Here is a 17,570-nt window from a genome sequence, read left to right as displayed (position 1 = left end):
CAAATAAGGCTCAAAAGTCACCGTTTTAAAATATTTTAATTAAGGTTATTAGACATGTCAGAACAATTATTGCAAGGTTCTGATAAGGTTGCTCCCGTGGCAAGCCCTGGGTCCTAGGTGGCTCCAGGAATGAAAAAATAGCCCGAGATCTGTTTTCAACAAGACTGATTAAAAAAGAATAAATTAAAGCTTTTTGAAGAATGTTTGCGATGTAATCAAGCCTAATGTTTCGACTAGCTATAAGTAGGCATTAAAAACAGTTTTATTTTAAATCGTTTCTCGATAAATTGTTTCAAAATGATAAACAATAAATATGCTTGCCTCAGCAGAGACACTTCTGTGCAGATTGGTAAAAGATTTTTGCTTGGTGAGCAGCCCCCTGTGTAACCATTTTAATTGTCTCAACGATCCATGGTCCTTTTTTCCAAATCTTGTTTCGTTTTCTAGTTTAATTTTTCTCAGATTACCTTGTTATAGGCTGGCTCAACAAAATTATTTACAAAAACAAGAACTTTTTTTCCGGAGTTTTGCCAGTTAATTGTAGATGTTGCAACCAAAAGATAAACATGAGCAAGGGAAATTTTGTTCTACAAAGACATCAGGGAGCGGTAGCGGCAAGTTGTTGGTGAAACAACTGTGCTTTAAATGCTTGAGTCAGCACAGAATTAGTAAATGCACAAGCGGTGCTTCCTCGACAACTACAGAGATGAGCACCTTTCAACTATACACATCGACAAGAGGTTGTTTCAAACGCGCAATCAAAAACCAACTTCAAACAATTTGACTCTACAGTAGGCAAGACAACGGAACAGACTACGGATCCAATCGACACAATTATCGTTTGTAAAAATCAGTTGCAATTCAAGCTAATAATAGTTTTCAACAATGGCTTTTAAGTAGACTGCTATACCATTCTCATTTACTGCAGCAGCTGTTCATATATCCTCAGCAAAACAGCTGAAGCACTTCAAGTTAAACGAAGTCGACAACTACAGCTAAAAATTTGAATACGAGGTGCTTTCAGTAAGGACCAAGTGTTTTCCTCTCTATAGCAACTGAGAATCGGATGACATAATGCTTTCAAAGCTACATTCAATCTACTCTCAAATAACTCAATTGAAGCTCTGGATTTTGAGGATATCGGCTTATACAACCTTAACAGAACGTGCGCAGGCTACAACCAACTCCGGCATCTCAACTTTTCTTATTGAGGAGATAGTTCTGAGCAAACTTTGCAAGGCGTGGAGGTTTTTTGGAAAATTGCGGAGCGCGATATCAGGAAATTTTTTACAGGCCCTTCCTATGTTGTCAAAAATCTACAAGGTTCAACAATCGCATATAATGTGATTGTGTCAATCAAATTTCCATTTGATCAACTCTAAATAGACAACAGAAGAAGAAGACGCTTCTCTCACTAAAAGAGTAAAAAAAACTGCTGCAATAAGGTTTTACTGTGGAAAAACAAGGCGAGAAATACTAAAAGCTATCTTATCCATTATGAACAATCCTAGTGAGAAGCTTTTGTTGACACCTTTAACCAACTATGAATCAAGCAGCAAGTTGACCGCAAAGACTCGCTAAACAATTTTTTCCTTTTTTCGACTCAGAAGCTCACCTTTACCAGAGAATAAGCGTTCAATAAACCTGAACGCGAAAATTTTGAGCGCATGATGATTGAGAGCGCTCATTGCCAATGTAAGCATCACCTCACTGAGTACGTTCGCAACAAAGCTTTGCTGTCATCGCGCTCCAGAATTAATCAGACAGGTAAACCATAACACCCTTCTCTGCAGAAGACTCCAGGTTCCAAAGCAAAGGGTTACTTACACTCACTCATGGCTGACTTGTCCTCAATTCGTTTCGAAAATCCATGTGATGATCCATTTGCGTTTAAAAACACAAGGGTTGTTTAGTTAAAGTTATAGCTGTCCCTTCACATGCCTTCCATCTCATCAGTGTTCCTGGAATCTTACTACGAACAACTCAATTACGGCAAATAGTCGCTTCCTTGCTAAAGGAGGCCCACCTAAGCTCTTAATCTCCGACAACGCTTCTTATTTTGTTGGCGCCCGTAAGCAATAACGCTCAAAACCAGTTAATTCATAACAGAAGCGCACTAATCTAAACGCTACAAATGCACACTATCGAATGGCACCTAATCCTTTGTCTGCCATCCACTTTGGGGGCATGTGGGTGTGACTCGTTTTGTTGATGAAAACTACTGTTCTTACAAAATCTTCTAATTGACTATCAAGAGATAAATTTGCTATCGTAGCCGAGACTGAGTCATCCCTAATTACCGTCTGCTAAGAGATGCCAGTACTGACAATGACGACGACCTTTCACTGACACTCAATCACTTCCTAATGGGTCGTTCACTCGTCTACGCTCCGGCAGCAGCCTTCTACGAAGCGTCTAATAGTAAACTGTCCAACAAGTCCTTGAAGCGAGCAAAAAATTTACTTGAGAACTTCTGGAGGCGTGTATTTGAAGAGCACGCTTCATTTCTAATTGAAAAGTCTAAATTGACACAACCCGAGGAACCACTGGAAAAAGATAACCTCGTGCGGATATTTGAGGACTTAACACTACGAGGCATGCGGCCACTACGTCTAGTGCCCAGAAGTGTTTACCGGTTCGGATGGCATCGTGCGCTCGTGTAAATTTAAAACATCGCTTGGTACTTGATCAAGACCAGCGGTGAAACTGCGCTCGTAACTCTAAAAAAGAGAGAGATTTGACGCTACTAGTTCAAATGAATTACTACAAAAAACCGAGCTCAATTCCCTTCCATTTCGGTCCCAAGCTATGAAAGGGGGGTTAAAAATATTAATTTTTTCATGAGAATTATCAAGAAAAAGCAGTGAAATCGTAAAAAATTGTCGTGGTTTGTTGGAACTTGATTCTTAGTAAATTTGTTTTCTGAAAAAAAGAAACAATTAAGGCTCAAAAGTCACCGTTGTGAAATTTTTTAATTAGGATTTTTAGACATGTTAGAGCAATTACTGCAAGGTTTTGATATGGTTGCTCCCGTGGCCAGCCCTGGGTCCTGGGTGGCTCCAGGGATGAAAAGTAGCCCGGGATCTGTTTTCAACAAGACTGATTAAGAATGAGTAAACTAAAAAATTTTAAAGAAAGTTTGCGATGTAATCAAGCCTAATGTTTCGACTAGCTATAAGTATGCATTAAAAACAGTTTTATTTCTGGATAATTTGTTTTAAAATAAAAAATAATAATTATGCTTGCCTCAGCAGAGACACTTCTGTGCAGATTGGTAAAAGACTTCTCCTTGGTGAGCAGCCCCCTGTGTAAACATTTTAATAGTCTCAACGATCCATGGTCCTTTTTTCCAGTTCTTATTTCGTTTTCAAGTTTAATTTTTTAAATTTTAAATTATTTACAAAAAAACTTTTTCCGGGGTTATGCCAGTTGATTGTAGATGTTGCAACCAAAAAATAAACATGAGCAGGGAAATTTTGTTCTACAAAGGCATCAAGGAGCGGCAAGGCAAGTGTCCGCTAATGCAGCAGTTCAATGGCGCCTATTTTATGCATCAATTGAAAAACTCCGAGATTGCTTGTATTTATCACGAAAACCTACAGGAAGTCTTTGGTTACAAGCTACCCTTTGTAGCTGAAGATATTTGTATAGACTATTACACAGTGGCCTCAGGTGGTCTCAGTGGCCTCAGGATTTATCAATGAAATTGGTTGTAATAAAAAATACAACAAAACAGGGGCGAAACTCTTTTATTCTTAATTCGACCACAACGAGCCAAAAACAATCTTTCGAAAAACTTCCCTGGTTTCAAAAAAGATTTTGCTACTGAAAATACTTTAATTGGCAACTGAGCGAAAAAAATAGTATCGTTAAATGTAAGCAAGGGGGCAAAGTTTGCAAACGCCAGCGAGAAAACGACAAAAAAACAACATAAAAAGTGAAATGACCAAATGTAAAAAAAAGCCTTGTATTATGAAATTTTACTATGCATCGGACTATAACCTACCCCCTTAAATTTTGAAGTCTGACGCCCTCGCATTTAACCACGCTTTCAATATACTAGCCACCAATGTGTTGGAATTGAACCTGCAACCTCGAAATTTCTATTCAGATATTCTCAGAGCATCTGCGCTATCGGCCACTGAAACTCTCCTAACACTAGACACCTTAAAACAGCTACAGATCCTTTTAAATTGTCAGTGCTTTGCAGCAATATTTCACCAAATATTTAAAAAAATGCTATCTTGTGTAACGAGATTCGACTGTTTACTATTTACTCAGAACTTCATATTTTATTTTCAAATTGCAGTTTTTCTGGAACTAATATGTTTAAATAATTTTTTTTTGCTATCTGGCTTTTCTCTATTACGATGACTGGTGTTTTTATTCAATTAAACAAAAATCTTGATATCAAATTCGGCTGGGTAGTTTTTGAAAAAGCAAAATTTTTCAAAAATCGGACAAAAAATTAAACATCGAGTTTCTTGAGGGCCATAAAATTTCAAAGAAATTTTTGACATAGCTATTTATACGTTGGAGTTTTCCTAACCGTTTTTTATTGAACCCAAAATTTCACTATTTGGAGGGTAGTTTTGAAAAAGTCAAACATTTTAAGAAGTCAAAAATCTAAACTTTTCTTCGGCTATTTTTCAAGTAAATAAAATTGGGCGTAGCCAGGCATGCAGGGGAGCTTCTTATATCCCATTCTCTAGGGTGATCCCAGAATCTCACTTTTCAGACAATATCTAAAAAAAGTCGAAATTCAAAAATTTGATTTTTCCGAGAGCTATAACTTTTTGACTATGGAAAAAACGTAGCTGTATATGCAGGGGAGCTTCACAAAACACTTAACCTGGTCTTGTGATCGAATCCAAAATCTCTGATTTGGGAGGGAAGTTTGGAAAAAAGATAGAAAATACCGAAAAATCAAAATATTTGAGTTTTCCGAGAGCAATTTTTGAGGTAACGAATTTGAAGATAACCGCTCATGCATGGGCGCTTAACAAAACCTGTTTTTTTTTGTTATAACCAAATCTCAGGTTTGAGGGTGTTTTTGAAAGAAGTCAGTAAGATTCAAAAATGATCAAAAAAATTCAGTTTGATTTTTACGAGGGTCGTTAATGGAGTGGAGCTTCACGCAACCCGTTTCTACATTTGAATCGAAAGCCTCAGCTGAATCAGTTTTCGAGAGTTATCAAAAATTTTGAAGAAAAAAAACAGTCAAAAAATGAAACTTTTTCCGAGAAGCATGAAATTATATGGAAACAAGGAGGAAATACATGTAAGCAGGGAACATCAACGAGCTGTTTTATTTATTGAATTATAAGTTCCAAAATTTCGAGGGTAGTTTTTGAGAAAAAGAAAAAACCAAAAACACGGGTGCAAAACCCCATCCACCAATATTTTCGAAGGCTGTAGAAAGTGGGTTTAATAGAAGGAGACTAGCTGTATACGCAGGCACACAGGAGAGTTAGCTATCTTTCCACTAGTTCCAAACTTCTGAAATTGGATAAAGTTTATTGAAAATTGTAAAATTGTGAAAGTTTTTAAGTTCAAAACTTATAGAGAAAATTTTTTTCAAAAAAATCAAGTGCATTGCTTTTCAAAATACTTGTTTCAATCAATTAAAATGATACCTTTGCAATAAAAAATTGTTGATATTTTAAGCATGTATCAGTTGGTGTCAACAAAAAAAGGCTTGAAAGTTCTGACTTTGAGTCCAAAAAACTTCAATTGCTGAAATTCGAAAAAAGGAATAAATACAACTTTTTTAAATTTCAATACAGCTTTTATTCCGTTGGGTAAAAGAGTGCATTCATAATCAATTTTCAAAACTAGAACTCTTTAATGTTATTTTTGCGCGGATTCAGCTTTCGCAGTTGATGAGCGCAATTTACCAACCTTTTGACAGATAACTTTATACAACAAAAAATTTCCTCATTAAATAATTTTCCTAAATCCAATAATATGCATGGATTTCTGTATTTATGTAGTTATTAGAGCACTTCAAGACTTGAAAAATATAACGTGTAAAATTTGAAAAAATATATAATTCAGGAAGCCATCATTTGTTTCCATTTTTTTGCTGACCATCTTCGTAGTCTTTATACGCAAAAAAGACAAATGTAAAAAAATAACCAGCTCACAGTTGGAAAAGTTTGAAAAAAACTTATAAATCAAATTTTTAAGAAATTTAGTCCTTACAGCTCTTTGAGTTTCAACATTATCTTTGGATTGTTGCTTTTTTTAAATAGTATTAACCCATTTTAAGAAAACTGGATCAGTGTATAAAGTTCTTATTCCGCTGGGAAGAAATTAATTCCATTCCATTTTCGAAACTAGAAGTCGTTCACGTTTTTAGCGCCATTTGAACGTTCGTAGTTGGGAAGGGCTATTTACGTAACTTTTAGCAGATGAGTTTATATTCAACTCAAAAAGTGCATATATTGCCTAAGTGCGTTTATAAGGATGGATGCACATCTGTAGTTATTAGAGCATTTTTAAGACTTCTTATTAAAAAAATTAACAAAAAAATTAGACAAATTAGACGACCAGCCCACCAAGACTTAAATAAGAGTCTTGTCTTCAATGCGTTCATTACGCTTAAAAAAACCATCATTTTTTTTTTAAAAATCACTGTGACTGGAATCTGATCAGCTATTTGCAAAGAAACTGGCAATACTTCTTTCACTAGCATTTAGCTTTCCGATTTTTTTTACAAACAGTAATAATCATTTATTCATTGACCAAAAATTGAAAGCAAATCTTGAATTCAGTAGTTTCAACAGTTCTGCGGTACGGAACGAATTTATTTACTAATCCAGTATTATTTAGCATAAATGATTTCAACACTAATAGATGAGTCAGTAGTCGCAATTTAACTTTGTAATATTCCCTAGAAATTTTCAGTTAGTATATCCCTCGAAATTTTCAGTTAGTATAGTATTACAGCGATCTAGTCTACGTTAGTTCGATCAAGTTTGTTTCACGGTTGTGGGTTCATGCTTTCAGCAGCTGACAGCTTCTTCAGTGTCTTCGGAATGAACGAGGCTAAGTTTTCAGGCCCTACATTTCCTAGGAGTCCCACAATGTCGCACCATTCCTCGAAGCTCTCGGCTGTGAGTGCCTCCTCGAACTGGGAGACGAACTGCTTGTCCACCAGTTCCAAAAACTGGTTGCTGTTCTGCTTCAGGAATTCAAACAGATCCTCCGACCAGCCCTTGTTTGCTAAAACAAATCATGGATTGAATAGTCAGTCACGCAACAATTTGCTTCCATTATCTGGTTTTAACAAATGTCCCACGTTTCGCCCCACACACATTTCGCCCCTCTTAAATTTAGTGGCACATTTCGCCCCCTCACACATTTCGCCCCTAATAATTTTACACATTTCGTCCTCGCACGTTTTGCCCCTAATTAATTAACGCCGCTTTCTTAATGTACATTATAGGGGCGAAATGTGCCAGTAATTTATGAGGGTCGAAATGTGTGAGGGGCGAAATGTGCCACTAAATTTAAGAGGGGCAAAACGTGTGAGGAGCGAAATGTGTGAATACCGGTTTTAACATCGGCAGAGCTGTGTGTTCTTATGGTAATCGAATCAGCAACCAGTTTCAGTTTCAACAGCTATCTACTTGTCATTAAAAATCTTTTACGTTTTAGATTTTTCTTTTCATTTTGATCATGGTTTCAAAATTTTTATTCTCGCAGAACGAGATAAACATTATAATGGCGGCCCTCAAATTAATAACTCACTTGATGCAATTGTCTGTTTTTTGATCAGTTTCACTAGATTGTCAATCAGAGTGAAAAACATTAGCGCTGATTTGTACACTTTGTAGTCATAATTATCCGTCTGGCCACTTCCCCCTGGAGCATCACCGGTCGTAGCTGTCGCACTGGCAGCCACAGGGAACTGGGTGCCGGTTGGGAAGAAGTGTCTGAGGTGAGCACACGTGATGAGTCTCTGGAGGAAGGTGAGTTTGTTCGAGTCCCAGTAGGAACCCTGTTTCATCACCAGCAGTTGCATGATGGCGTAGAAGTGGACTCCCTCTATCTCGTATGCATTTCGCACCCATTTATCCGCAGGCTCTGTAAAATAAATCATCCCAGGCGCCGCTTAGAGCAATTCGGCCAAACACAATTCAGCCAAAAATATACAGATAATTCAGCCAGTTTTACAAAATTCGAAAGAAAAATATCGGAATTGGAGTTATTTCTCGGTTTAAGGTCGCCGGTGGGTGCGCTACGCGCGCGTCGCCGCGATAACCGGCTCTAAATTTCGTATAGAGTCCTACCCTCTGTTGGCATGCTCGCAACACGTTGGCGCGACTGCGGCGGTCAGTGTTATTGGCTGAATTGTCTGCATACTTCTGGCTGAATTGTCTGAATTTCAAATCGGCTGAATTGTCGGCTCTTTTTCCTTTTCCCCCCACCTCACATAAGCATTGATTTCATGTTGTTACGAGTGGTTTTACAAGGTTGAGTATGAAGACCAAATATATTTGTCAAGGCTTTATTAGTCCGTCTACCAAATTTGTTAACAATCTGACAATGTGAACAGAAAATTTACTCTAAAAAATTTGCAGGTGGGGGGGGGGAAGGAAAAAGAGCCAAATTGTCTTTCGCCGAATTGTCTGGACGCGGTTTCTAACACTCGTGTCAAAAATTATTAACCAAGCGTGATTTTTCGGGCTTGCAATTAATTGTACGGATCAAGTTAACATCCTCCCCCCTAAACACGATGACCATAATTAACAGTAAACAGTGTGTGTCATAATACTGAATTGAACATCAGCTCGAACTTGCAAAATATAGACATCCCCCACAGATATTTTATGGCGGGATTTCATTTGATAAATACAACTCACCGAACTAAGATTAAGCCCGGCTAGCTCAGTCGGTAGAGCATGGGACTCTTAATCCCAGGGTCGTGGGTTCGAGCCCCACGTTGGGCGATTATTTTATAGTTTGCTTTTATTATCATGGCATGGCTTTTCTGCGTTTTTCCCACAGTGCAAAATGTTCATATCATACATAAGAATATAGCAATTATGAAGAAAATGTATGTGCCAAGTAGTTGATTTCTTCACCATCCAAAACTTTTTTACATTACAACTTGAAATAGTTTTTGGAATTGAAATTCAATTATGAGAATGTGAGACTAGTAAAGCACCAAAGTTTCAGATTGAGTCAACCAAACAAACAGAAAATGCGCAGACAAAATGGTACTAGGTACTACTATGGTGATGTCCCATTTGTACCAACGGTCATTTGTACCAAAATGAAAAATCGGTGCCATTTGTACCAAAATTATTCAAGTCGATTTCTGGTTGGTCGAATTGTGAGCCAACGAATTATTACATTAATTTTCTTCTGTTCAAACAGAAGAAAACTAAACAGCAGATTATATCATACGCTTAAGCATTTCGGGTTCTACAAAGGAAAAGTTTCGAATCTCGCATATGCAGTGAGTAAGAGATTGGGGGTTAAGTAAACCTTGCATGAACTGGTTGAGCAGTGTCTCTTCTCTAGTGGCACTTCTGGTTGAGTTGAGTACATAGAGTGCTATCTGCAGGTGGAAGGGGATAAGTCTCGCATTGCTCTCCCTCGCACCTCCCCCACAGTCCTCGCTGAAGCTCTTCTCCTCAGCGAACTTGATTAGCAGGAGTTTGCAGTCGTGCACAGTGCTGTGGTAGTTCGGCTCACGGAATCCAGTGCACTCCTAAACACAGCACAACAAGTGATTCAACTGTGACAGAGGGATCCCTGTAAAACTAATTGTGATGAGGGAATCCTGTGAAAATTAATTGCGAGATAGGGATCCCGGTACAAACGAATTGTGATGAGGGAGCCCTGTGAAAATTAATTATGACAGAAGGATCCATGTAAAAATGAACTGTGATGAGGGATCCATCTGAAAACTAAATTTGAAAGAGTGATCCCTGTAAAAACGAACTGTGACAGAGGGATCCATGTAGAATCGAATTGTGACAGAGGGAGCCCTGTAAAAACGAAATGCGCCAGAGGGATACCTCTAAAAACGAATTGTGATGAGGGATCCATCTGGAAACTAATTGTGACAGAGGGATCCCTGTAAAGACTAATTGTGACAGAGAATCCCCGTAAAAACTATTTGCGACATAGGGAGCCCCGTAAAAACGAATTGTGATGAGGTATCCCTTTGAAAACTAATTGTGATGATGGATTCCTGTGAAAATTAATTGCGAGATAGGGCCGGTACAAACGAATTGTGATGAGGGAGCCCTGTGAAAATTAATTATGACAGAAGGATCCCTGTAAAATCGAACTGAAATGAGCGATCCATCTGAAAACTAAATTTGAAAGAGTGATCCCTGTAAAAACGAACTGTGACAGAGGGATCCATGTAGAATCGAATTGTGACAGAGGGAGCCCTGTAAAAACGAAATGCGCCAGAGGGATACCTCTAAAAACGAATTGTGATGAGGGATCCATCTGGAAACTAATTGTGACAGAGGGATCCCTGTAAAGACTAATTGTGACAGAGAATCCCCGTAAAAACTATTTGCGACATAGGGAGCCCCGTAAAAACGAATTGTGATGAGGTATCCCTTTGAAAACTAATTGTGATGATGGATTCCTGTGAAAATTAATTGCGAGATAGGGCCGGTACAAACGAATTGTGATGAGGGAGCCCTGTGAAAATTAATTATGTCAGAAGGATCCCTGTAAAATCGAACTGAAATGAGGGATCCATCTGAAAACTAAATTTGAAAGAGTGATCCCTGTAAACACGAACTGTGACAGAGGGATCCATGTAGAATCGAATTGTGACAGAGGGAGCCCTGTAAAAACGAAATGTGCCAGAGGGATACCTCTAAAAACGAATTGTGATGAGGGATCCATCTGGAAACTAATTGTGACAGAGGGATCCCTGTAAAGACTAATTGTGACAGAGAATCCCCGTAAACACTATTTGCGACGTAGGGAGCCCTGTAAAAACGAATTGTGATGAGGTATCCCTTTGAACACTAATTGTGATGATGGATTCCTGTGAAAATTAATTGCGAGATAGGGATCCGGTACAAACGAATTGTGATGAGGGAGCCCTGTGAAAATTAATTATGACAGAAGGATCCATGTAAAAATGAACTGTGATGAGGGATCCATCTGAAAACTAAATTTGAAAGAGTGATCCCTGTAAAAACGAACTGTGACAGAGGGATCCATGTAGAATCGAATTGTGACAGAGGGAGCCCTGTAAAAACGAAATGTGCCAGAGGGATACCTCTAAAAACGAATTGTGATGAGGGATCCATCTGGAAACTAATTGTGACAGAGGGATCCCTGTAAAGACTAATTGTGACAGAGAATCCCCGTAAAAACTATTTGCGACATAGGGAGCCCTGTAAAAACGAATTGTGATGAGGTATCCCTTTGAACACTAATTGTGATGATGGATTCCTGTGAAAATTAATTGCGAGATAGGGATCCGGTACAAACGAATTGTGATGAGGGAGCCCTGTGAAAATTAATTATGACAGAAGGATCCATGTAAAATCGAACTGAAATGAGGGATCCATCTGAAAACTAATTTTGACACAGTGATCCCTGTAAAAACGAACTGTGACAGAGGGATCGGATCCCTGTAGAACCGAATTGTGGCAGAGAGAGCCTGTAAAAACGAACTGAAATGAGGGATCCATCTGAAAACTAATTTTGACACAGTGATCCCTGTAAAAACGAACTGTGACAGAGGGATCGGATCCCTGTAGAACCGAATTGTGGCAGAGAGCCCTGTAAAAACGAATTATGAGGGATCTCTGAAAACTTATTGTCAGAGAGAAATCCCTGTGAAAACGAACTGTGACGAGATATTCCTATGAAAATTAATTGTGACAGAGGGATCTTTGTAAAAACGGATTGTGATGAGTGATCACCGTGAAATCTAATTGCGACAGAGGGATCCCTGTAAAGACTAATTGTGACAGAGAATCCCTGTTAAAACTAATAGCGACAGGGATCCCTGCAAAAAACGAATTGTGATGAGGCATCCCTGTGAAAACGAATCGTGCTGAGAAATTCTTGTGAAAATTAATAGCGACATAGGAATCCCTGTAAAAACGAATTGTGACAGAGGGATCCATGTAAAAACAAATTGTGACAGAGGGATCCCTGTAGAATCGAACTGTGACAAAGGGAGCCCTGTAAAAACGAATTGTTACAGAGGGATCCCTGTAAAAACGAATTGTGATAAGGTATCTCTGTGAAAACTAATTGTGATGAGGGATCCCTGTAAAAACGAATTGCGATGAGGTATCTCTGTGAAAACTAATTGTGATGAGGTATCTCTGTGAAAACTAATTGTGACAGAGTGATCCCTGTAAAATTGAATTGTGACAGAGAGATCCCTGTTAAATTGAATTGTGACAGAGGGATCACTGTAAAATCGAATTGTGACAGAGGGATCACTGTAAAAATGAATTGTGACAGAAGATCCCTGTTAAAATGAATTAAGACAGAGGGATCCCTGTAAAATCGAATTGTGACAGAGGGATCCATGTAAAAACGAATTGCTCTAGAAATGAGCCTCGAATTAGTGAAAATTCGGCTACCTCTCGCATTCGATCAGCGACCTAGAGTCACAAATCTGCGAACTATGAGTCTCACATACTAAACATTCCGAAACAGATGCTTAACTACTCACAAACAGTAGCCGCAAATAAAGCAGAGAACAGATGCTAAGAAATTTCCAATGCCAGGTCGTGATTATAGCATAAGTGAAATAAGTGAACACTTTTATTTGCAAGTTAATTTAGAAAAAAAATCGTACTAATACACTACGCTGATTGCTAAGGTAAGCAAAAAATGAACATAACTTAAAAAAACCGCGAAAAAGTAAATTTGATTCTGAAAAATCAGCATGGCCTATATAAGAGACTGAATTATGTTCATCGACTGTTAATCATTAGGTAATATTTCTCTTCCGCTGGGAAAATAAAAAACCTAGCCAACTGACAATTGGAAAAGAGTAATGAACGCAAGTGAACAGAAAAAAAACACTGACAATGTTGAAAAAATCTACACTTCCGAATTTCAAAGAAAAAAGTGGATGCCCTTTGAATTTCTAGAGCAATTTATACTCGGCGCCTTTTTGATAAAAATTAATCCAATTTGAGAAAACTGGATCAATAGGCAAGGTTTTTTTCTTCTCTGGGAAATCTTAAATCAAAATCCACTTTCGTTCACGTATTTTCGCGCCATTTCCACGTTCGCATTTGGAGAGTGCTACTTACGTAACTTTCAGCAGATGAATTGGAACTGAACTCAAAAAGTGCATGTATACCTAGGCGCATTTTTAAATACATTAAAATGTATGAAAGCACATCTGTGGTTATTAAAGCATTTTAAGACTTTTTCCTGAAAAAAAAACGAAAAATTCCCAAGACCAATATAAGAGTCTTCACTACGTTCATTACTCTTAAAAATCACAATTCACGTTCGAAACAAAGTCATCGAAATTTTTCTCTTCAGTTCCGCTTTCTTAATTTGAAAGCGTGATTTGCCTGCTTTACGTTTACCAAATGAATTAAAATTGATCATTAAAAAGAAATGGAAAGTCAAAGATGAGCGTGATGTGATCAAAATTTTAGACTTTTTCCTGAAAAAAAGTTTCTTCACTAGCTCCACTGGCACTTATAGAAATAGTTCGCAGATGAATTGTCGTATTATTAGATGAAAGGTCTGCTTAGAAATACTGCCTTTTGATTTAAAGAGGAGACACGGTTATCATTTCGCGCCAGAAAACAGACGAAATCCACTATATTTATAACTCCTCTGTTTTATCACACTCCTTGACCAGTCCATAAAAACTGGGCACGTGGCCTGCAACGGAAAATTACTTCAACGCCAAGAGGCTCTTTTTCATTATAGCCCTCCACCTTCAGATACAGCCGCGAAATATATAACACGGAAATCTATGTTTGCTGGGGATTTAATGTAAAATATGACGAATAACTTACAGTCGCAGTGGAAAACCTGAGCGAAACTATGATGCGTGCATGCTTGTGTGGGTAGGATTGCTTTACCTGCAGGTGTGTGTTGTACTTGGAGAGTGAGTGTGCGAATTGGGTGTCTGAGATGGAGCTGCCTCCCCACATTGGCATGATGCAATTGCACAGCACATCTCCATTCTGCAGCTTCGCACTGTCCCACTCATCGCGTCCTCTGCAACACAACAGACACTCAATTGATTGTCTACTTTTATGTAAGATAATCCCTTAATTGCCCCTAATCTATGACCCGTAATCTCCCACTGAACATCAGTTAATTTAACACTTAATTCAAAACAATTATTGGGCAAAAGTATGAGTCTTTTTGTTCGTTTAACACCAAAAATTGACTCCAAAACTTTGATTGCATTAATTGGTATATCATCATTGTGGTTTCTAAATAGGTTTCTACACATGAGAATAATGTTGCGATTCAGTACAAGTCAGCGCGGGAAACGAATCATGATCTTTGAATATAAAAAATTTAATTAAGTTCAATCGAAAAAATGTGGGTGAGGAATATATACGTAGAATTCCACGAAAAAATCCAGATTTTACACCAACTATATGGAATTAGCTAAGCAATGCGATGAATTGAAATAAAAAACCAACAATTCGGTCGAAGGATGATCCTTTTCAATAAGGAATGGGTTATGCTCACCCCACTGTATCAAAATTCATTCAGCAAATAAGAAAGGAAAGGAGCAAAATTTAGACAAAATTGCCTGATTCGGATAAAATCCAGAGAAAAGCCCTATAAATGACCTAAATATGAACAATTGCAACATGGGATGTCAGAAACTCTTGAAAACTATCAAAGCAATGATCTAATTTCGCAGCTGGAAGCTCTCTCATTTAACTTTGATCTGTATACCAAAGAAGTTGTGACGCCTCAAAGGCTTTGATGTTTTACCTTTTTTTCTTTCGCATTTAACTAGATTGAAGGAAAATTTAACTTTCTTCCGCGTTGTCTCTTTTTGCGAGTTGCCTTTTTCTTAAGATTTTGCGAGATGTCTTTTTTGCGAGCTGTCTTTTGTTACGAAGTGTAGCGTACTGTTTCTTCGAACACTTTTTCCGCTCTTTTGTACAGAAAAGGGTCACATAAAATTTAATCAACGTGATCAAATCGAGCACATGACTTTTTCCTGGAAACAAATTATCTGAGAAACACTTGTTTCATTTATTTCCCGCGCATCACTTCTTTCTCTTTCAAATATTTACAACTGCCACATAAAACTCGATGCATACGAGAGGGTTTAAACTTTCAACATCCTTGTCGGTCAATCACATTGGAAGATATCTATATGTTTCCCAAGCAGAAAGGAAGTGGGCCGAGGTCCAACAAAAAAGTGAACTACCAGAATAATCAGCAGTGAAACAGCAATAAATCATTAAGAAGACTGCTCGTATCAGGGCGAAGCCCTGAATGTTCCGACTGCCTTTTAAGGTTTATGGAGCAGTAATTACATAAATATCATTTACATATTTAATGTAATAAAATAAAATGAAAAACTCTTTTTCTAAAACTTGAAATTTTTTAATGAAAATCATCCCCCCACACGCCATATAAAGTACAAAAGGATAGATTTCGCTCCTATTAACTAATCAACTATGGCAAATAAGCTTCCTTGAACCAATTTGGAACGATTTCTAAGTCGGATTAAATCTCCGCTCACGCGTTAATACCGCGAAATATATCGCGCGTTAATTGTCCAAAATGGCAATCTTTAAACCCCCATAACTTTACGAAAAATGATCACAGGTGAAATATCTTTTCAAAATTAAGCTCAGGACATTAATACCTTTTGAATGATATAAAAAATTTCCGTCAAAAATGGCTAGTTAAAAAGTCGACATTTGTCTGAAGAAAAAAAACCCACCCCGAGCACAAATATTCCTTTACTTTCGTATCGAAAGTCGGAACAAATATAGCGTTAATAATTTTAAGACGTTCAACAAAAAAGCACAGCCCCATGAAAGAAAATTCAATTCGCTCATTAACACTTAACAATGAGATAAAAACCAATAAATAATTTACCTGTGGCTTCTGACTGCGTTGTTGTGACAGTCGAGATGGACAGTTGTGAAGTTAGATACAATAGTGTATCCCTGTGATTTGGGCAGCACAGCTGGCATCCTGCCACCTCCAGGCCCTCCAATGGGAGCTCCTCCCCTCTGGCCTCCACCTGGGGCCAGATACACTTCGTACGGTTCGATCGGTTGTTTCTTGGCGTACACATAGATGCCCAGTACACTCCTAGGGTGGTACTTGTACCCCTCTCGACATATGCAACAGACAGGACCTAAATCAGTTAACAACTTTACCGCTCCAAAACTCAACTTCGCTATTTGAATATTTTATGCTTTTGAAGTTAAGAAATTCAATATTCACTTATTCAATAAGGACATAGTCAACTGACAGCTGGAAAAGGATAATGAATGTAATGAACGCAGTTGGAAAAAAGTAATGAACTTAGAATTTTGAAGAACAATGCATTATAGGTGTTTTTGATAGAAATAATCTAATTTGAGAAAACTGGATCAAAACGTTAAGTTTTTGTTTCCACTGCGAACTCTAAAATCATATTCCACTTTCGAAACTAAGTCGTTCACGTTTTTTCTTCGTTCCACGTTCGTATTTGGAGAGTGCTATTTACCTCACTTTCAGCAGACGAATTGCAATTGAACTTAAAAAGTGCATATATACCTAGGTGCGTTTATAAAAACATTAATATGCATGAATTCACATCTGTAGTTATTAGAGAATTTAAAAAATTTTCCTGTAAAAAAATCAAGACCTATATAAAAGTCTTCAAGATAATTACTCTCACAAAAACTGAAACGTTTCAAGATTCAAACTTACCAAAAAGTTACATAGTAGAACATTACACAGAGGCGAAGCTCTGAACGCATTGCGATACAATACAAGAAAGCCAGTAAGTCGGAAAAAATCAAAAACACTTGAAAATATTGAAAAAACTAGATCTATCGAAATGAATGAAGCTTAACTTGAAAAAAGCATACCAAGACAATAAAATATGAAATTAGCATCGAAAGCAAATTTACCCAGCGGTAACAAAGCTGAAATAATTGAGCAGATACCATTCAAGCCGAAAAAAATTTCAAGACTTACACAGATATATACACAAGACAAAGCAGCTATGTAAAGTGCAATATGAAAAATTAGAAATAAGCCTCGAATCAGTACAAAAAAACGACTACGTCTGAGAATTAACGTGCGACCTGGAGATTCAGTGTCTCACACGCTAACCACTCAGCCGCGGACGCTTAATAGGCACCAAACACAAGTAATGCAGAGAACAAATACTATGCAATTTCCAATGCTACAGTGAAATTCCAAATTATTGAACACTTTTAATTGCAAGTTAGTTTAGAGAAAAGAAGGTTCGTAATAGTACACATTGCTAGTGTAAAAAAAACTAATAAAAAGTTTCCAGGTTCCCCTCCCCTCAAACACGCACGCAGATGAAAACTTTTTTCGCTCATCAAACGATGCAACTTGAGACTACTGAGCCG

The 17,570-nt window shown here is 37.7% G+C and overlaps 2 protein-coding genes and 1 non-coding gene across 3 annotated transcripts in view; 1 reads left to right on the top strand and 2 right to left on the bottom strand.

Moving 5' to 3' along the window:
- The window catches only part of LOC134841764 (V-type proton ATPase subunit H-like), a 183,374-nt gene that overhangs the window by 124,769 nt on the left and 41,035 nt on the right, over positions 1-17,570 (bottom strand). The gene's annotated exons all lie outside the window — the stretch shown is intronic.
- The window catches only part of LOC134841763 (E3 ubiquitin-protein ligase UBR4-like), a 54,318-nt gene continuing 43,501 nt past the window's right edge, over positions 6,754-17,570 (bottom strand). The window contains exons 17-21 of the mRNA XM_063857800.1: positions 16,072-16,336; positions 14,070-14,208; positions 9,499-9,724; positions 7,756-8,091; positions 6,754-7,227 (exon numbers count right to left, since the gene is read on the bottom strand). Coding sequence (XP_063713870.1) covers positions 6,986-7,227; positions 7,756-8,091; positions 9,499-9,724; positions 14,070-14,208; positions 16,072-16,336 — 1,208 coding nt within the window. The 3' untranslated portion in view covers positions 6,754-6,985. The remainder of the gene's footprint in view (positions 7,228-7,755; positions 8,092-9,498; positions 9,725-14,069; positions 14,209-16,071; positions 16,337-17,570) is intronic.
- Positions 8,885-8,957, top strand: Trnak-cuu (transfer RNA lysine (anticodon CUU)). Its single transcript has one exon. It is a non-coding gene; the product is annotated as a tRNA-Lys (tRNA).

This window comes from Symsagittifera roscoffensis, chromosome 3 (genome assembly GCF_963678635.1).
Source record: "Symsagittifera roscoffensis chromosome 3, txSymRosc1.1, whole genome shotgun sequence".
Classification (NCBI taxonomy): domain Eukaryota; kingdom Metazoa; phylum Xenacoelomorpha; order Acoela; family Convolutidae; genus Symsagittifera; species Symsagittifera roscoffensis.
The sequence above is the reverse complement of the archived record's forward strand: the minus strand, read 5'-3'. Positions and strand labels throughout refer to the sequence as shown.